Raw genomic sequence first — 22,177 nt, forward strand, 5'->3', positions numbered from 1 at the left:
AAATACTAACAGTTCAGGATGGCCATGGAGCACCATCGGGCCAGTTGCTGTATTTGGAAATACACTGAGGACTTTTAGAAACCCTTTTGCTTTTCAAATAAGAGCTGGATACAGTTGGTTTTACCACCTTTTTCTTGTCTTCAGTGTGGCTGTTATAATTATAGCTGCGACAGCCACCTTGAGACACTGAGAGAGATCTGGAGAATGCGTGGAAATATAGTCAAGCCAACGACTTATACCCATAGCTACCCACTTCAGTACTAGTGATGTTAGAAGTCTTTATTTAAGCCACTTTCAGTCAGATTTTTTTCTATTATTTATAGCCAAAAACATTCCTAAGCAATATACTCATCAACTACACACACTCACTCTTATGTGTTTGTATATATATTTAACTTTATTTTCCATGCCTACCAAGACTTGGGGTTATTTTTAGACTTGAATTGTGATGCAAAGTAAATAGGACTTAATGTTAAAGGGAAAAATAGAAAGTGGAATGCTTTCTTTATTATTATCAACCCAGACACTATCCTTTGCAGTAATCTCCCTTATATCTAGTCTGTCCTTCTCTGATATTGTAAATTAAAAAGTGAAGTCAAGAAGGGAGAAAATAGTTGAGAAGAAAGATAAATGCTGAAGTAGTTCATTCTGGAGGTTAGGTTATGGGGAAAATGGGTAAGACTGAGAATCGGTTGTGGCTTGCAGAACACCGTTGGGAAGGGTACCCAACTAGTGACAATGCCTGGTCACATGATGGAAAGAAAGATTTAAATCTTCCCATTATTGCCCATTCCTATGTATTTAGGACCGAGAACACCATTATCTGTTTCCATTTGGCAGGCCGGTTTTCCCTAACAGCCAGGAGATTGTTCTCACTTTTCCCTCCATTTAGGAAGATGAGAGAAGCAACCATTCTTCTTCTTTGTCAGAGATGAGAACAGCTTTCCACAGTGTTTTGGTTGTGTTCAGTCTTGTATGAAAGATACCATCTAAGGAGCAAGAGATCTTTAATGGTCTCTGACCTTCCACTATGCAAACATGGAACCATGTGAAAAACACTCAGCCCTGTTCTTTCTTTAAGAGACTAATGCTATCACTTTGTTTATTGCTCCTTTCTTCATCCTTTCTCATTGTATTTTGTGTCTACATTTCCTGACACTGCATCAAATTACAATTTAATAGTGTTCGCCTGTAACCTTACTCTTTTTCAAACAGATCACTTGGATTACTTCTTCACTGGTGATCTTCCATAGTTTTTGTTTTTATTTTTTCTTAATAGCTGCCTGCTCCTTTTTAACTGTGTTTGATTCCCCCCTTCTACATCTGTGTGTGTTTAGAATCAGTTCCTTACCTTAGGGAGGAGTAAGGTAAGACAGGTAGCTTCAGGGAGCCTAAGTCCCCTGCCAAAAGTACTGGATGAAAGTTAGGGATCTTTGAGAGAGAAAACTCAATGGGGTATTTGGAATTTACAACAAATTCATGAATTATCATTTAGTCTCTGATTTTAAAACATATATACACTTCAATGTTTCATTCTTAAAGAATCTAAACTTTTTTTTTTTTTTAATCTTAAAAAATGTTGCCACTCTCTTTCTCCAGAATCTTCAGCTACTTGGAGCCACAGCCATTGAGGATAAATTACAAGATCAAGTGCCTGAAACCATAGAAACGCTAATGAAAGCAGACATCAAAATCTGGATCCTTACAGGAGACAAGCAGGAGACTGCCATTAACATTGGTAATTCACCTAATTTAAACTTTAAGTCATGGTGCTTTTTAACATGTTTTGAAATATTTTAGAAGATAGATTTGAGATATTTCAAGATTTGAAAGATTTGGTATTTTCAGATTTCCATATTTGTTAATATCATTGGGCTTGTCTATTTACTTATGGCCCCAGTGCCCCTTTAAATTTGCAATGATTGTATGTACAGCCAAACTTCAGCTCTTGCAACTATGTAACGCCCTCTCTCAACTTTGTATCCCTGCCTAGCCCCACCTCCCATCCATAATTGACACATGTAGGTAACCGTTCTGCTGCTGTCTGCCAAAGTCTGGAGGTGGGGATTATGGCAGGCTTGTATACCGACACTTGTTTCTGTGACCAAAGGTTATTTCTGAGATAGGAAGTAAGGTTCTTGCGAGTTTTCACTCATCCTACAGTTAATTCCAATTCTGCAGAAGGAGGTTGTATTAGGCAGCTCAGGCTGCCATAACAGAATACCACAGGTTAGATGATTTAAGCAACAGAAGGTTATCTTCTCACAGTCATGGAGGCTAGAAGTCCAAATCAAAATGTCAGCAGGTCGGTATCTCCTGAGACCTCTCCTCCTGGCTTGCAGATGGCCGCCTTCTCTCTGTGTCCTCGCCTGGCCTTTCCTCTCTGGATTCTCACAGAGCATCTGGTGTTTCTTCCTCTTCTTATAAGGACACTAGTCCTGTTGGATTAGGGATCACCCTTATGCCCTTAGTTAACTGTAGGTAGCTCCTTAAAGACCCTACCTCCAAATGCATTCACAGTGGCAGTTAGGGCTTCAACATATGAATGGCGAGGTGGGGACACAATTCAGTCTGTAACAGAGGAGAAAGCTAATATTCGCTGTTAGAGGCCTATAGTACCAACAATATGCAAGAAAAATATTGCTTTTTTCCCCCAATTCAGTAATAGTTTGTTGCCTGAACACTGTGAACCCTGACAGTAACCTCTGGATGATATTGATTTTATGAATTACGTGTAAAACTCTCCCAAAACTAAAGAAAGCATTTCAGCGGTATTCACAAGATGAAACCATTTTTAGAAAGTCATCAAGTATCATGTATCTAAAAACATATAACTAATACTCCTTTTAGAAGTGTGAGTAATGACAGTATTCTTTGATAAATACTGTATTTATAAATATAGTATTTATATTAAATAGTATAAATGCTATAAATTTATAGTAAATTGATGTTAATAGAGGAAACTTAACTTTTAAAAGAAAACTAAGCAGTAGAAGTTTAAACCTACAGGCCAAACAAGTTGTTAATTTTGATTATAAAAATTATCACTGGTGTTAGAGACAAAACAGAAAGATGTGTGAGAATACAGAATGCTTTAGAATCAGGAGACCTGGAACACACAGATATGATAAAGCAACATGACTACAGATAGAGGAAAAATGCATGGTGGGTAAAGAGTAATATGTGGGCAAAATAAGCAATCCTCAAGATGGTTCCAGATTTGTAGCCATTATGAAAGCTCCTCTGGAAAGGAGAGTATGGTGGTGGTTTCTAGCAACATTTAACCTTTAGAATCTTAGGCCATACTTGTTCCTAGAAAAGGGAAGGTAAGATTCATTCATTCAGCAAATGATGATGGTGCCTATGGTGCCAGGCATCAGTTAAGAACAGGGAACAAAACATATCAGAGTCTCTGCCCTCAGAGCTCAAATCCTAGTCAGGAACACAGACAATAAAGTAAATGAGGACACATAGTATATTCGATGGCAATAATTGCTCTAAAGAAAAATAAAGCAAGGAAGGGAGAATAGGGCATTGCACAGAGGGATTCAGTTTTAAATCAGGAAGTCAAGAAGAATTCTTGAGAAGGCGACATCTCAGGAATGACCTAAGAGAGGAAAAGATGTCACTTGGATGATTCGGGAGAGCTCTCTTCTGTTCTAGAGAAAGAACAGAAATGCAAAGTGTGAGAGGAGGAGAAGAGGTCAGCAGTGTAGCAGAGCCCAGGTTGGATGGGCCTCCCAGACCGTTGTCCAGACTTGGCTTTTATACTGAGTGAGATGGGAAACCATTGGATGGTACTGAACTGAGCAGAGGAGACACTTGATCTGACTTTCCTGTAAAAAAAAAAAAAAAAACTATATATATATATATATATATTTTATATATATATATAATATATATATAAAATATATATATATTATATATATATATAATATATATATATATTATATATATAATCTCTGTCTGGCTGCTAGACAGAGTAAACTCAAAGGAAAGCAAGTGTTGAAGCAGGAAGGCCAGAGGCTATTGAATTAATCCGGATGAGATATGGTGGTGGCTTGGACCCAGGTAATAACAGTAGAGGTGCTGAGAAATGGTTGGGTTCTGGATGGATTTTGAAGGTAGAGCCAATAGGATTGATTGATAGATTAGATGTAGGGTATGGAAGAAAGAAAGGAATCGGGTAAATTCAAGGTCTTTTAGCCGCAGCAACTGAAGGATGGAGTTGCCATTAATCAAATGAGGAAGACTAAAGGAGAAACGGGTTTTCTGGGGGGAGGTTAAGAGCCTGGTTTTTGGATATGTTCAGTTTGAGATGCCTATTTTACACCTAAATGTCTGCTATTAAGTAGGCACTGGCATGTGAGAGTCTAGAGTTCAGGAAAGAGGTCTGAATGGGATTTATGAGTTCTAGAGTGGTCAACATTTAGATGGTGTTTAAAACCTTGGGAAGGAATGAGATCACAAAGGGAGTGAGTGTAGATGGTATTGTTTTAAATGTGAGGCCCGCCAACAAGGTTGCCTGTTTTTCTCCAGCCACGTTCAGCTGTAGGCAGACAGGTGCAGAGTGAGCCGAGTTGGTTTAGTCAGCAGGTGATTTTGCCCTGCAGCAAGTATAGCAAAGCAAGAGAGGGCAGGAGAGTAGAGGATGTGATGCAATCCAAGGGCAGGAAGATTGTGATGGGATCAATGGTCCAAGAGAGAGCCAGACAACCCTCCTGAACCCTTCTCCCAAAACAACCACTGGCCCATCTTCTGCTCTTCGTGTTGGTCGTCGTGAAGGATATTTCATACACATTTATCAGTTTTCAGGACGTTGAGAATCCTTACTGTAATCTCTTCCATATTTGTTTATCAAGACAGCCTTAACACTCCAGGTAATGTCCTTGTATCTTATCCCTCTTACAGCAAACAAGAGCATTTCTTTTTTAAACTTCCTGCAAACCTAGAAAACAGCCATCACTTCTATTAAAAGAGACAAAATTTTAATTTTATCAAATAAAATAGATAAAATTTAGAATTTTGTAGTGTTATCGTGTTAACGTCTTCACCTCTTCTCTCTAGAGAAATTAATTATATCAATCTATTTACTCTGTTTGGACATAGGACACTCCTGCAAACTTTTGAGGAAGAACATGGGAATGATTGTTATAAATGAAGGCTCTCTTGATGTAAGTAAGATTATCTTTTTTTAAAAGAAACCTTTAATAACTTAATTATCTTGTAGCATTTTATTTTATATTCAGCTAGCTGTGGAAATATTTTATTTTCCTGAGGTTAAAAGATACCTTACTACTATTGTTCTGCTAGAACAAACGTACACTGTTTTGAACGATTGATGTAAAAAGATGCTAGCTTTGTATCTGTGACAGCTAAAAGAAATTGCTAAATGATTTGCTTAATGTTGTGAGACAAGAAAGCTGCTTTACAAAAGCATTATGTCAGGAGGTTGCTGAGTGACTGCAACTTATTTGTATCTGCCTGGGTATTTTGTATATTAAGCATTTAATGTCTGCTTTAGCTTCCAGTGTTGATATTTTGCTTCTTTTAAAAAAATGTGAAAGCTATTGAACAACACCAAATAACCAATAGTCAAGTTGTTTTTTGTTTTTTATCATTTATTTTTTTGGCTGCGTTGGGTCTTCGTTGCTGCACGAGGGCTTTCTCTAGTTGCGGCGAGCGGGGGCTACTCTTCATTGCAGTGTGCAGGCTTCTCATTGCGGTGGCTTCTCTTGTTGCAGAGCACGGGCTCTCGGCACGGGTTTCAATAGTTATGGCGCACGGGTTTCAGTAGTTGTGGTGCTCGGGCTTAGTAGTTGTGACTCACGGGCTCTAGAGCACAGGCTCAGTAGTTGTGGCGCACGGGCTTAGTTACTCTGTGGCATGTGGGATCTTCCCAGACCACAGCTGGAACCCATGTCCCCTGCATTGGCAGATGGATTCTTAACCACTGTGTCACCAGGGAAGCCCCTCGAGTTTTTTTTTTAATGTCCTAACTTCTGGGCTGAAATATGAATTCCTAGGATGTCTTTTTCATGGCTGTGTTCACATGAAGTTATATTTGGAAAAGAGGGAAAGATTTTTTAGGAATATAGTGTAAAATAAAAGTTAACAAAAAAAAAAGAAAGTAGGTCAAATGACCTGTAAATATTTTAAAGGAAAGGTGAGTGCAATTTAAGGTGGAAGACAGAACAGGAGAGGTGATTATACAACCGCTTGAAACAGTCATTGTGACGCAAAGAGCAGAGCAGAGCAAACCTGATAATTAGGGATGTTGGAGAAGCCGAGACCAGCTCTGTAGAAGGGATGATGAAGAGGCAGATGTTTTGAAGTTGGATATAAAACAAATTACATGTAAGAAGTATTTAGCGTCTGATTTTTAAACTGAAATGATGACCTCTTTATTATTTGTCCTTAAAACAATCCTTGTGATACTCTTCCCTTTCTTGTGAAATCTTTAAGCACCTTGTAGCCTGAAGAATAATATAAGATTTTGCAATTATGAGAGTTGTTTATGCCTTTCATTATTGGGGAAGTGCTTTTTGTGAATGAAGTTTTAATCCTAAACACACACACACACACACACACACACACACACACACACACGCAAAAAAAAAAAGCCAGCCCTCCAGAAGCTTATAAATAATAAGGGAGGTAAAGTGCATTCAAGTAACAGATATGTAAATAAGGTAGATAGCTTGCTGTGAAAATATCACGATGTTTAAGGAACTATTTACAAAGTAAGTGGCATTTAGTTACATAGACGTGAGTACCTGAGTAAGGGGGACAAAAGCAGAAAAAGCTGAAAGTTACTGGAAGTAAGTTCAAGGCATATTTGGGGCATGAAAGAGGAACATTAAACTTGAGCACAAGGTTATAATTTTTTAAGTATGTTTTGTTCGAATAAATGTAGGCACAGAATGTAAAATTTAAAAGTTACAAAAAGGGAAAGTCTAGGTGGCAAAAAATGAATCGCCCACCTTTACACCCAGCCTACTCGTTTACCTCCCTAGGGACGGTCACTAGTTCCAGTCTTGTGTGTTTGTCCAGAGATGTTCTGACTTACCTAAGGGATATGCATGTCCCAGATGTGCATGTCTGTGGACGCATCCTTTGTTGTTAAACACAAATTGCAGCATGCTGTCCACACTGCTTGATACTGCACTTTGCTTTTCTCACTTAATATATCTGAACAATTATTTTATAATGGTCTGTGTGAAGCTACCTAATTCATTTTAATGGTGGCACAGTATTTATAAGACAGCCATAAAGAAATGACAGAGGGGGGTTAAAACTGGAGAGCTAGTCTCGGGTCAGCTGTGGAAAGCTGGGCCAGGTTTGAGAATTTGCCTTCATAGGCGAGGCAAGCAATTACATCAGCCTCTTAAAAGACGTGTGATGTGTAGAAGCAGGTCTACATAGGCAAGTTGGAAGGGTGGGAGGCATGGGGTGCAGGTAAGGGACCAGGGTAAGAGTTAGGGAGGAGGAAATAGGGGCACCAATGCCAGCAATGTGGTGTGAAATTCAGGGAAACTTATCCCATGGGGTCCCTGAGAAGGAGCCATCGAAGGTGGTTCCAAAACTGGGTTGCAGTTGTTCACAACATTACAAGACCCTCAGTGTAAACATCCCCATAATCCCTGTAGACCATTAGGCCTTTGTCAGCATCATGGGTTACACGTGGTACCCAGGTTTTCTGACACTTGAAGGAAGTCAGAAGTGGGACCTGTGAGGTCAAAGCAGAAGCATGACCATGCTTGATTTGACATCCTTCTTGTCTGGATTTAGGCTTTCACTTTATGTAGAGTGTGCTAGCATTGCTTCTTTTGTTTTCATCTGTTTCATCATTTTTCTCCAACTCTTAGACAAACACAGTCTTGAAGTGTTTTAAGTATCAAGTGATGTAAATAGCAATCTCAAGAAAAAAAAGAGAAAACTGAAATACCAAAAATATTCAATGTACTGAATCATGTATTGTTAAGACAGGTTTATTTATTTCCATTTTGAAGTTTCCAAGATGGCAACTCAAAAGTAATAAACACCTCATTGGGACTTCTTTGGTGGTCCAGTGGCTAACAATCCGCCTTCCAATGCAGGAGATGCAGGTTCAATCCCTGGTCAGGGAACTAAGATCCCACGTGCCATGGGGCAACTAAGCCCATGCGCCACAACTATTGAGCCTGCGCACTCTGGAGCCCATGTGCCACAACTAGAGAGCCTGAGTGCTGCAGCTACTGAGCCCGCATGCCTCAACGAAGACCTGATGGGGCCAAATAAATAAATAATTTTTTTTTTAAAGAAAAGTAATAAACACCTCAAAGGTACTTACACTACCTATTGCTGCAGGACCAAACATAGAGCCTCAGGGGAATACTCAATTTCAGTGAGAGCAGGGACACCCCTCTGTTTGTTTTGGTTTGCCATTCTCTCTCATTCCCCAGCAAGTTGCCTAGCCCATAGTTCGTACTCCATAAATATTTGAGAAGTGAGTCACTGAATAAGGTTTAATTAAGGGCTTCCTTTAAAAACAGAAAAAGGTTGTGTATCAGTTTTAAGTTTGGTAGTAATCGATCATATCTGATACTTAGAGAGCAAGTGTTTAGAAATGTCCTTAGCAATTCAAATGCCAGTTAGGTGTGGAAGATCACAGGCAAACACTATGGCTGAAAGAACTGACAGACGCATCCAGCTCCAGACTACCTTGGGTTCTCGCACTGCTGTCTGGAGAAGGTTTTTCTCCCAGGGAGTTAAGTGGTGACTTTACAAATCTGGCTGTCTGGGGTGAGACCTGCTGTGGCAAACTCATTCACTTCTCAGCAGGAAAGGAAACAGCACTTTGCATCATAGCTCCTTCAGATCTTGTGTCATACAACCCATGGCTGAGATTTCAGGCAGGTCATTAGAATGAGTCTAGGTAAATCATTATTTATTTTTCATTGCCATGGAAAAGAAAAGCATCCTATGTGTTCAAATTGTACTGATAATAGTAAGAGATAGGGTTACCACTCCATCAGCACAAAGGATAATTAACATTTAGGTGATAAACTTAGGAACATGCCATCTTAGGAAATAATATTAATATAATAGGAAATAAATTGTGGGTGTTCAGAGTTTTGTCAAGTGACAATTTTAATGTACTCAGATCATTCTGTGCAGTAGCACAGTGGTTAAGGTACAGTTCTGCCCCACCTGAGTGGGGCACCCTGGGCAAAGTGAAATTAGATAACTTCTCTGAGCCACTTGTGCTGCCTGTCAGGTGAGGATAATGTTACCCTTGGATTGGTCTGGTTAGCACAAGGCATGGCACGTATAAAAAGGATATGTTACAAAATTGTGTAGAAAAATAGTCTATGTTGAAGGCTTGCTCTACAGACCTAGTATGGAAATCTGATGGGCTTTTCTGCCTCTGCACATTCCCGGTTCCTTTCACAGCAAAAGCAGCACGCCCAGCTAGTGTGACGCCTGAGAGCAAAGCTAGGTGTTCTCACCCAGTTACCTGACAGTGTCAGCAAAAGAGTTTCTTAAAAAGCTTGATCATACTTGTTTTAATTTAGAAAGTAAGAATTTCATGGAGGAGCGTCTTTAATAATCTAAAGTAGATCAGAATCTATTAGATATTTGTTAGGTAACAGAATTTTCTATCATGTGACTTTGAACCACTTTGTTTTGGGTTCTGATTATGATCTTGGTATGAGACATTTTCTTAAGGGTCTGCAAAAGCACAAATTTTAAATTACTGGCTTGAAGGATGTTTTGTACTTCTTCCCTAACTCTACAGAAATGCCCAGGAAGTATCCCATTAAATTCACAGAAACCCCTTCCACTTAATGACCTAGATCCTGTCTGTTAAAACTGGAAACATCTGAAAATGTGAGCTAAGAACTAGGGAACCTCCTATGTGACCTATCTTTAGCTCCCAGTGTCTGATTACAGCATCTTTCAAAATGTAGTAAAACAATTCTGGAAGGACTGAGTTGATGTTATATTAAGGAGTGTGATTATTATAGTATTCACATCCCCCATAGCATACCAACTCTGTGAATCTCTGGAAATACTTTCAAGTGACCCAGAATATCTTTTTTGATGGATATGATCTAACTTTTTCTAAAAGGTAGAAAGAAATTGAAGACTGATTCATTGAGATAGCTCAGGATTTCACTACCCTCATTTGTCAAGTCTGGGTAGGTGGGAGGAACCATAATTTCTTAAGCCATTAACTCTGTAGGTACCCAAATCATCTTTCTTGAGTCTCACATGATATACCTGTAACCTTGGCCTCTCCTCCTTTTAGCATCTTTTTTATGTGGAGAGTTGTGGGATCTGTCCTGAGAGGTAGGGCTGGATGTTAAATTTGTTCTTGTTGTTTTTTCTCCTCTTTTCTACTGTCTGGCTTCCCTAGGAAACAAAAAGGGGCAGAGAGGAAAATTACTTACTATATATTTATTGAATCAACAGAAATGGTGATTAAATATGTATGTGAGGAACTTGGAGAAATAAATTTCTTCCACTCAGAGTCAAAAGGCTTCCAGTTTTCCCAAGTTGAACTCCTGAGAAGCCCTGCCCACCTCTCCTGCTGATCATCTGGGCACAGTTTTTTCAGTTTCTGCTTCTGTTGACATTTACATTTAGCCTGATTAGGAGTCAACACCCAATATAAGGAAGCAGAGTATGGATCCCAAGGGAAAATGCAGCTTTTTGACTGTGTGAAAAGGGAACTGCTTACCCCTGCAGGGTTCTATGCGTGGCTATTACAGTCATAAGAAAAACACTAGCTAATGTTTATAAGTGCTTATATTTTGTACTAAGTACCGGACTAAGGATTTTACAAGGACAATCACATTTACACCTGAAAACATTAGTAGGCAGATACTATTATGCCCCATCTTGAAAGGTTAACTTGCCCTCTAGTGCTAAGCAGCCCTGGAGGATGTATCTAAGTCACTGGATTCCAGAGTCTAAGAAAATAAGAGTTTTCTGGGCCTCAGCTGCCAGTGACTCTTATAAAATAATAATAATAATAATATCCATCTCTAGGATGTTGTTGTGAGGATTAAACCAAACAGTACCTTTTAAGTACAAGGTCTGGCATTTAGTAAGCACTTAAGAAGTATGGACCATGATCATGATCGTGATCATTTCTTTTAGCATCATTATTCCTGGGGGTAGGGGGAGTTTCGTTTTGCCAGCTGCTGTAAGAGGTGATTTTAAACAGCTGCCCTCCTCACTACTTAAATTTCTCTACTTAATTTGCAAATATGAACTTAAGCCAGCCTAGGTTTGATTATGGATACCAGTCTTTTCCCTCCCTCATATATTTTACAGAAAATGAATTGTTAACCACATTTCATATTAACAAGGATTAGAATATATATTTTTCAACACCACGGGAAAAGAAAGCCCTTTATGGGATTGCACATTTTTTTTTCCTAGCTGAATTTGATTTTCTAACACCATGTAAGCTTCAAATGTAACTTACAGGCATTCATGACATAAATGGTGAAGTTGTCATCTGCACCCTTTTAAGCTCGACTTATATGTATTATGCAGACAAACCTTACTGCTTGGGGAACCAGTCACTGTGGAACGGCTTCTGAAGGAAGTCCAGAATAAGCAAGTTATTGACTTGACTCCGGAAAAGGAGGGGAAAAAAGAGAATTGAGGCTACTTCAAGTTTTGTCTTGATATGTCCCATGAGTCTAATGCAATACGTTTTGTATTGCTTTGAAAAATAGTTCAGGCAGGTTTTAAACCACACTGAGTTTTCCTCCACTGCCAGCTCGGGAACTTTAGTATTGTGAATTCTCTTTTGCCATTAGCAAAGCTGTTTCAGCTTTTTTGGCCTGAAAATGTGTAAGATCTCAGTTTAACTTTTAAGGTGTTAATGTATCCCTATCAAAAGCAAAGATGTGTTTTTATAATGTCCCATTGCAGGATGATTGTTCAAATACTGTCTGGCACACGGCTTACTTCAAGTAGCTCTCAGTGAAGAAAGCCAACTTTGTTCCGTTTGAGAGAAACGGGTTAGTAAAAACTATATATAAACATTACAAAAAAAGAAAATAACATAAGAACAAATAATCTGTTCTCTGTTCCTCTGATTTAAGACGGTGTCTGCCACAAGCCAAAGACTGTGGTTGAAAAAGTTCCATCAAACCCATTGTTTGGTCTCATAAAAACAAAATGTGTCCCCTTTGCTCAAACAAAATTCTGTAATCTTGGGTTGTGTTCAGATCCCTAAATGAAGTTGTTCACAGATTCATAGTGTTGCTGTTCTGAGAAATTCTTCCTCCCCCTAAGCCTGAATATTCTTTATCTCGTTTTTTTTGGCTAAACATCTGAGCTCTTCTAAGACTCTCTGAGACCTAGAATTACCGTTAAATGCCTTCTAATCAGTCTGCCCTCTTGCCACCTCCCAACAGCTTGATGGCATTTTTGAGGTGAGCAGACCATGCCTTGTGACTTTTTTTGCATCTCTTTTTTTTGTATCTTTTGATGAATCAGCATAGCCATAAAATTGACAGTTTACAGGAAACCTATGTGTCAGGTAAATCTGCATGCGTTAGCCTCTGCTCCTATACGGATGACGGTGTCTGTCTCAAATACAGATGGAGACTTTGAGTTCACAAAGCTAACGCCTGTGGGATCCTGAATCTTGACCTAGATTGCTCTAAGTCCAAAACTGTTTTTCTTTTTGTTCTTAAATAACCCTTCCTTCTCCAGAGGTAAAGGGGACTCAGTCTCAGAAAAAAGCATTCTGGAAGGCACGCCCCACGTTTGCCAGCTTGTCCCTACCTCCTCTCCCGCTCACCACCAGGACTGCAGAGCAGCTGAAAGAGGAATGTTCTTCTGGGAGATGGTGGCGTTTGGGCATCTTGTATTTACGAAATTCGGGAACGACCCTATATTTCGTTTTACTGTGACAGTTGTACATAGATTTATTTGAATGGATGTGGGAAATAATGGAAATGGTGTGCATTTGGAATGTGCAGTGAGAAAACACAGCAGATAATGATTCTTCAGTATTCCTACATTAATTAATTCAAATCATTAGGGAAATGGGCCCAACGTCAGCTTTCTTTGTGGTTCTGGGTAAGAATTTCTCACAGACCCCAGTTGTTACTGTCTCCAAACCGTTGATTTGGTAATTTGCTTATTTTCAAAAAACCGGTTGTATATTCTGCGCAGCCTCTTCTGGCTGAATTGAAGGCCATACGAGAGACTGGATGTCTGCCCATCCAGTTCCTCCAGGACACTTCCTCCTGCCCTTGAGTCACCGCCGCCGCTGGAGAATATTTAATGCCAAGCTCAAAATAAGTGTTTAGGAGACTTTCAGTGGTGGTTTCAAATAATTACTGTGAGAGCTTTGGTAAAAGCCTTTATCCACAAAACTATTTAAATTATATAATTATATCCCCTACCTCACTCTTCCTTCCTTTCCCGGGATTTGTCTGTCTTTGCTCTGTGCCGCCATCCCAACACTGAAAGATAGACTTAGACCCAGATTGGACACTTTCTGCCTTTCTCTCTAGGGTACCCAAAACGAGAATAGATGCCTCACAACGAATTATTTGCCTGATGGAACCTATCATAACCCCAAATCCCAAACCTCTGCCCAGGGGCCAAGAGCAATTTACCCAGCGCTGCAACTTCCTTTTCTTAGCTTCTTCCATTCTTTGACCTGTTTCAGATGGCATGACCCTACTGGGAGATTGGGCCATTTCCTCAATTACAGTGTTTTATATCTACGCCGGCCCTGGAAAGCTCATATCTGTGTATCAGCAAAGCATGAAAAAAAATTTTTTCTCTGTTTCCCTCTTCATTATATTTAGCAATATGTATTGATTAAGTGCATTTGCTTGGCTGCCTTCCACTAAGCTGTTTTAGAAGACCTCTTTGGCCATATGTTTTTAATGATTTCACCTTCTGTCTGCCTTTACCCATTTTAGAAAAGTGACTTTATGTTGGTTTGGTTTTATACAAGTATGTTTTTAAAGGTTATGTTCTAATATAGCCTAGGAGTTTAGAAACACCAGTTTTTCTGGTCAGAAACTGTCCAAGAGAGAGAGTGATCCTGACGGGGATGAATACTAAATGGACCAATTGTATATAAATGTAATTTCTCTTTATTCTCAGGTATATGTTCTTTCCCACTTACTACCGCCTGCAGTAGCTAAAGAAGTAGTTGATATATGTGTTGCATAGGGTTATATGGAATGACCAGTGTTCCACTGAATCAATAATACAGTGTCAAAAGATAATACCCAATGGTTTACCGACGTTGCTGTCATGGAAATCATAACTCACTCTTTAAGAACGTGCTAACATTGTCCATACTTGATATGGTCAGAATGTATTATTAAGAATGTCATTGGAATGTTCCATTGATTTGTAATTTTAGGGTATGAACATTTGGAGAGTGCAAAAATGGAGAAAGAATGAAACATTATTTGGCCATAAATTTGTAAATACCTCATGTCTTAAATGATGATGAGGTGGGGCCACAAACCACCAAAACAGCTAATAAAATAGGTGTTAGTTTAAGATTTTTATATATATTCTCTTATTTGACATTTTAACTTAACTGATAGTAGGTTTTAAAACCAAGTAGGTAAACTAAGGTTTTTTCTCACACACACACACACACACACACACACACACACACACACACACACAGAGACACAGTAAGTATTTATTTATCTGCTTTTAAAAATCATCAATACCTAAGAAGTTAAGTTGATGGTGTTAGAGCTGAAGAACATGCCAGCGAAATAAGTCCTCTGTGTTTTGTTTATCATTAGTTATTTTCAACCTACTATTTGTGAAGCTCTCATTTGCATATAATGCTATTTTATGTAACTGCATATATATATATATATATATATATATATATATCTTTATGGGAGCTTAAAGTCTAACATATATTGATATGGTCATCTGCAAAAAACATAGTATGAGAGAAATGCCAAATCACTTTGTAACTTTCAAGTTATTTTCTGCTCAAGAGTTGTATCAGGACCTCCCTGGTAGCGCCGTGGTTAAGAATCCACCTGCCAATGCAGGGGACATGGGTTCAAGCCCTGGTCCAGGAAGATCCCACATGCCGCGGAGCAACTAAGCCCGTGCGCCACAACTGCGTGAGCCTGCGCTCTAGAGCCCGCGAGCCACAACTACTGAAGCCCACGCGCCTAGAGCCCGTGCTCCACAACAAGAGGAGTCACCGCAATGAGAAGCCCGCGCACCGCAATGAAGAGTAGCCCCCGCTCACCGCAACTAGAGCAGCAACAAACACCCAGTGCAGCTGAAAATAAATAAATAAATAAATTTAGTTTTTTAAAGAAGAGTTGTATCAGGTTAGAGACAGAAATTAAGAGATAAAGAAAAGCAGTCTAGGTTAACTTTATAAATATTTGTCCTCCTACCATCTAGCAAGAGCTACATGCCATATGAGAAGAGATAATGCCATCTTTTCTGTAATTGAGGGAAGACAGGATTCCAGATAGTTTTTATGTAGAAGAAGTAGTAGCTAGTAGAGTTGGGTGTTAGCAATGAAAAAGTAGATTGAAATAAAATTGCCATTAGGAGATTTCAAAAGGAAACTGAAAATCATCTCAGTAATATACCACTTGGATTGCACTGATGTTGTGCAGTGATTGACAGGTTGCAGAACATTCATTCTTCTTCGGGTGTTGACATCTCTCTTAGACCTGATGTCAGAGGAAGGAAAAGAATTAGTCTTTCCCGGAAATCACCTCTGAGCCAAGCACTGGACAGGACACCTGAGTTAGCACATCTTGTCACCACAATAACCCTACAAAAGAGATATTAACCCAATCTTATGAATGAGAAAAATTTCATTGAGAGAAATTAAGTAACCTGCCTGAAGAAAGACAGCCATGAAGTGGGAGAACAACGATTCAAACCAAGTCATTCTGATACCATATTACTGCTAGTTAGTCAAGTGAAAAAATAAATAAGGACGAGGTAGATTGGAATACATATGTACTCCTGGTGAAGAAGTTTATCGATAGGCCATGAAGTAAACTTACCTGTGACACCTATGATGTGGGATATAATCCTTTGTAGAACGCTGAGCCTAGGTAGCCACCTGATCCAAAAGTATTTTGGGGTTCTTGGTGTCTTAAGTTAGTGGTTGAAGCCATTCCTTATTTCTCATTTAGTTTTTTCATAAGGAACTTTTTTTCAAAATAAAACACCTAATATTTCCTTTCCAAGAAAGGTGAAAAATGCTTGATTAGCTTGTTTTCACCTTATATTCTACAACCACCTAAAGGTGAGGAAAGCCTTGTGTTCTGAGCCATGGGGTATGTTTCAGCTTCTGGAACTTAAGTCCTTTACCATGTGGCGTCATCGTTTTGCTTCAGATGTTATTGGTGCCCAGAAGCATCATGTGAACCCTCATGGCCATCCTTGGCTTTCTAACTAAAAAAGCCCCACTTTTTTATGGTTACATATTTGTTATATGTTGATGGCTGCCTTCTCTACACTGATTGGTAACTTGTGCACATCAGCTGATGAGTTCTGAAGAGTTATTTTACAGTGACCCAACCTCCAGCAAGTTGTCTTATTTCATCAGTCACCGTCTTTGTTCCACAAGATGTTCTCCTGTAACATTATGTTGCATTTTGTCCTTTTGGTGGAAAGTAAGTGAAAACAGAAACCCGCTGTGCTGCTACTGAAGTGAGAAGCACAGGTTTCATAAACTTAAGTCCATTCTGACAAGGGTGAAAGTTGTGTGTCTTCCAAAAGTGATTCAGCATTAGCCAAAATTCTATGCTTATTTCACTTAACTGGTGGTGAACTCATGATAAACTTACGATAAACATAAATTTATCATTTGACCTGCACACATTTAAGAGATTCCCAGGAATAAATCCAGGTGCTGAAGGCTTATTTGTATTCTGACCCAAATACCAACATATAGTTTGAACTAAATAAGTATTATATGTATACTTTTTTCCTTTAACTTTTGCTCTTGGGCTTAGCCTTGCTGATGACTCCTTCTGGGATAAGATGAGTTATCACACATTTTCTTCTGTCACTATAAGTAACTGTGGCCCTGGAGCAGGATGTGGGTGTTACGACACCCATACGACACCCACACCACGACATTTAGGTGTTAACATTTTACACTGTCTGTAACCTTCACATCATTTCTGCTGGTTAGACTGGAATAGACTAGTCTTCTAGTCAAAGGCAAGAGGCTTTTATTTACCTCTCCTTAGGGATATTTCCACATTCTCTACTGGGGTGTTTCCTGGATATGTTCCTAAGTAAGACTCTCTGTTCTGTAAACCCCTGAAAGGAATCAGGAAGAAAAACCAAAGGCCAGAGGCTGAAAAGGGCCATTTTTATGCAAGTGCTTTCTGCAACATTACATTTGGGGCCATCAAAATCATAGTTCTTAGGTGGCCTAACATGTTCTTTGCACATCTGGCCTCTGGATTCTTTAGAGTGTTCCAAGCAGAGTTTTTGCCAAAATGCAAACGACATCTTGCACGCTATGATACTTTCCAAACAAGTCAGGACTTTCAAATTATTTCACTATAAAAGTGTGTTCATTGTCTAGGGTGCCCTCTGTGATTTTTATCAAAGATTTCCTCGGCAAACGTCATGTAAAAGTAATTTTAAAAGATTATCATAGGGCTTCCCTGGTGGTGCAGTGGTTGAGAGTCCGCCTGCCAATACAGGGGACACGGGTTCGTGCCCCGGTCCGGGAAGATCCCACATGCCGCAGAGCGGCTGGGCCCGTGAGCCATGGCCGCTGAGCCTGCGCGTCCGGAGCCTGTGCTCCGCAACAGGAGAGGCCACAACAGTGAGAGGCCCGCGTACCGCAAAAAAAAAAAAAAAAAAAAAAAAAGATTATCATAAAGCTGCCAGTCTTTGATTTCTTAAAAATTGTTGTTATTTTATTTTATTGGAGGGTATGGTGGGGGTCAGGGCAGGCCACCCTAAAATATGCCAGACTGGCATATTGAATATTTTGAATTAAAGTTACTTAAGAAACAGCCAATCCAAGAAGAACATTCTGACCCTCCTTTGTCTTTAGAAAGCAAGAAATAAATCTCCCATTTGAAAAGTACCGGCCCTGCACCAGGAGGTAGATAGACATCCTTATCACTAGAGATAGGAAATTCCAGGCCAAGAAGGCTGTTTAAACAAAATTTGTTACTGCCTCACTAATTTACTACCCCAAGCTTAAACGTCTCTGTCTTGTCAATTCTTTACAAATTTGTTGTTTCTTTGTCTAAAAATTATAAAAACTGCCTGCTTTGGTCACTTCTTAGGTCCCATTTCTATGAGACCTCCATGTGTACTAATTAAATTTGGGGTTTTTTCCCTCCTGTTAATCTGTCTTGTGCCAATTTAATTATTAGGCCAGCCAAAAAAACTCAAGAAGCAGAGGGTGGGAAATTTCCCCCTCCCCGACAGGTATTGTATGAACATGTTATCTGTTTTGCCAGGCAATACAAAGATGCAAATAGAACTTTATTAAGGCCCTTTGGTCTGAGTTAATCTTTGTGAGGAATTGTACTTGACCTCATTATCTGCCAAGCATCTTTCTTTCTTTTTTCTTTTCCAAGCGTGTTTCTTATAAACCAAATACACATTGTTTTCTTCTCATAAATCCACTATTATATAACCTGCTTGATCACTAAGTAGCTAGTCTAGGTGTTGATTCCATTATTCATTAGACAATTTCTGTTATATGAGATAGAAGGAGATGTTAGATCATAACCACCACTTTGTTCTCCATTTCCTCTGCAATAAAATAAGCACACTAACATTTTATTTATTGCTCTAATTAAAAGTGTCCAAGATTACACAGGAGTTTTACAGGCAGTAAAAAACAATGGTCACACAACAAAATCATTGTAACTTCCCACAAGGTATTCTCCAATCATTAATAATTTGGTTATTCTTTTATTACCAAGCTTGTATTGATTTTATTTCATCTCTTTATCAAGGACCTCAGTCCTGCAGGGAAGTAGAGATATAAACAGATAAGCAATTATACATCACGCTACATTGTGTAAGTATAAACACATATTTGGAGAATCCAAAAGGTGGAGGTATTCATGTCACCTGGAGGACTCAGGAAAAATAGAGTTGGGGACGTTTCTTGGTTTATTTATTGTTCATTGCTTTCCGTATGTAGTCTTAAGGGAAAGAAAGAGTGACAGTGGGGGAGAATAAAGATGCAGGGGAGAAGAGGGAGGAACAGAGGTGAGAAAAGAAGGCAGGTCTTCCTCCCAGCTCAGGAATTAGGGAGGATTAGGTAAAGGGAAGTTTTGAGATTAAGAGAGGAAAGTTGAGAGAATAATTTACGAGTGTTCTCAGTAAAGCAGGGAGATGTTTGCTGCACTAACAGGAGCCAAATTTGGAGTCTGAAGAAGGGAAGAAAAGGTCTGGAGTAACCTCTGGGAACAGTGGAATCGGCTAGGCCTGGGTGAAAGTATAGATCAGCAGTAATGAGCACCCATATAAGAGAGGAGAGCTGGAGTAGAGCCTGTCCTCAGGGGGAGGTGATTTTATTCCCTTTCTAGTCCCTGTTGTGTCAGGACTAAGAATAGAGAAGTGTTGGCTGTAGACTGAATTGTGACTTGGCAAAGCAGGAAAGCTTGGAGGAGCTCCTAAGGGCCCCTGATGAGCACTTGGCTAGGTGCAGCCCATGGACAGGGAGAGGAGAGCTGAATGCTCAACTGTCGTGTCCACATGGGATGCAGGCTGTGAGAGGTGCAGGCAAATCCCGCTTTCCCTGCGGCTCCTTCCCATACCTGGGTCCCCGCCTGGTGAGACGCCTGAATGCCTGTCTGTCTCCCCAAACTGGCTTTACTTCTGACTCTCCCATATTATAGCAACAAATGCTCCTTTTCTTTCAGCCCACAAATAAGACTTTGTAGCATAAGGAGATACAGAGCTTTTATGTTGTTGTACTCTGTGGTCTTTTATCCTTTTTCTGAGTTAGCTTCTCATTTATATATTTACACTTTCACATGTCACTAAGTTTAAACGTTTAAACATTTCCCCCTTCGGTAACCAAAAAGAAAACAAAGCAACAGCTAATGTAGTAATAAATTTATTTCTAGCTACAGGAGATAAGCTTCAATGCAATATGGCCATAAAGTATGGCTCCCAGGCTTACAGGAGAAGCAATAAACTTTCATAAATAAAAGAATTTTAAAATACTCCTGGCAGTATAAATAAGGGTGAAATATAACATGTAACTGGCAGCACACAGCCAACAACAGAGCTGCTTACAAAATAAAACTGTAAACGAAAATAAGAAAGTGTTTGCAGCTTTTCTGTTGCTGTTACCTTGCGCCCTAGGTAGGCTGACTGCAGAATTCACTGTGCGAAGATTTTGACTCACCTTCTGAAATGTGATCTCTGTTACATCTCCTGACACTGTTTGATTTGCTGCAGATCTGTGATAATCACCCAGGAAACCCAGGGATGCTGACGCCACAAATAAGTTCTCAATACATTTTAAGATGTTAGAGAACGCCCTCAGAAGAAGGGAGAGTGGGGCGCACAGGACTGTGTCGAACAGGCTGGGTCATGAGGGGCTTGCACAGCCAGGGGTTTACTTGATTTTGAGTCTTGCTTTGCAGCTGATCTATAAAGAAATTTGAAGTCCTCTTGAGGTACATCTCAGGTTTCATTTAGGTTTTCAGATCAGGAGTGACTCGGGCAAAACTTAAAAAAACAGAGTAGCGGATGGATGGATGGATGGATGGGTGGATGGATGGATGGATGGGTAGGTAAGTAGATAGGCAGGCAAGCAAATAAATACACAGGTACACACACATGCATTTCAGTGGACAGTGCCTTGGTTTGAAAGACTGTTGAAGTAATAATCCCTATTATTCTCTAGAAAATTAAAGAGCACGAAGGAGAAGACTGACTGCCTGTCTGTCTCTCTCTCAAATCAGAAGTGATAATAGAGGGGAAATGGAGTGCTTCCAGTGGGGTGAAATCAAAATTTATCAGTGCTCTCATTCCATAAATATGTCGTTCCCGAGCGTCTGTAATTACAGGCACTGTTTGTGGCTGGGAACCACATTAAACATTGTCTCTCCCCTCAAGGAACTGAGGGTCTTGCTAGCATAGAGTGAATTACACATGATAGCATGGAGTGAGTCTGGGAGGGCTTGGGAGGACAGCTTGGTTTCAAAGATAGTGGAATATCTCAGGAGGAAAGGGTGGTCCAGAGAGAGGGAATAAAGGAGTCAAGGTTGTGAAGAGAAAAGCGAACGAAAGTTAGCTGGACTTGGATTTTAGATTTTATCATGTAAGCAGTAGAAGCCATTGAAAAATTTTAGAGCAAGAAGAGACTCATTTGTGTTTCAAGTTTGTTTTGTAAAGAGAAGTCTCTGTTGGTGGTAAAGACAAGATGAGAGACAGATGATGAGGGCTCTAGGGAAACAACAGGGGAAATGGTATGGGGATTTCACTTATGATTTGCTATGCCTGGTACTGTTGGTTTTGTTTTTGCTGGATAATGTAGAGAATGACTAGCTAGTACAGAAATTTAATTCTGAGTTTGGTTTCTCTACTTAGTAGCCATGTGTTTTGGGGCGAGGAAATTAAACTCTAAGTCTCATGCTTATCATCTGCAGAATGGGGACAATAGTTGTGCCTCCTGCACAGGGTTGTAGTAAGTGTTAACTGAAGTACTGTATCTGTGTGTGTAGCCCTTAGAACCATGACTGGTGTGTGGTACATGCTAAATATTGTTTTATTTTATTTTCATTTTTTATCTGTGTATTAATCTGCTTGTTTGTTCATTTCATCTATGGGAATTTGCTTTTAAGACAATCCAGGGTAATCTGCTATGGATAGTCATTGATAAATTTGCTTGCAGAGTCTTGCTGACACTTTTTACCTCCTTTTCTTAAAATTCTCTTGGGCCAAAAATTTCCAGTAGGAAATAGGAGCGTAAGGCCTGTAAATTAAAACAGCTCTTTCTCCCCGATGTAAAGTGTGAACAGAAAATTTTGCAAAGAATGCTGCTATATGGCGGCCCTTCATGTCACTGTGTGTAACAGGGAACAGGGGAAGTGTTAAATGAAGTTCCAGCGTTCGGAGGGTTGGGCATGCTTACTTTACGGTACAACACTGTTCTGTTATTTCGATAAACAGATCCTGAAAT

General features: G+C 39.6%; 1 protein-coding gene across 8 annotated transcripts in view; it reads left to right on the forward strand.

Moving 5' to 3' along the window:
• The window catches only part of ATP8A1 (ATPase phospholipid transporting 8A1), a 240,599-nt gene that overhangs the window by 134,373 nt on the left and 84,049 nt on the right, over positions 1-22,177 (forward strand). For all 8 annotated transcript variants that reach the window (XM_049709560.1, XM_049709553.1, XM_049709554.1 and 5 more), the window contains 2 exons: positions 1,600-1,738; positions 5,110-5,174. In XM_049709560.1, the coding sequence (XP_049565517.1) occupies positions 1,600-1,738; positions 5,110-5,174 (204 nt within the window). The remainder of the gene's footprint in view (positions 1-1,599; positions 1,739-5,109; positions 5,175-22,177) is intronic.

The sequence above is a fragment of the Orcinus orca genome, chromosome 4, assembly GCF_937001465.1.
Source record: "Orcinus orca chromosome 4, mOrcOrc1.1, whole genome shotgun sequence".
NCBI lineage: Eukaryota > Metazoa > Chordata > Mammalia > Artiodactyla > Delphinidae > Orcinus > Orcinus orca.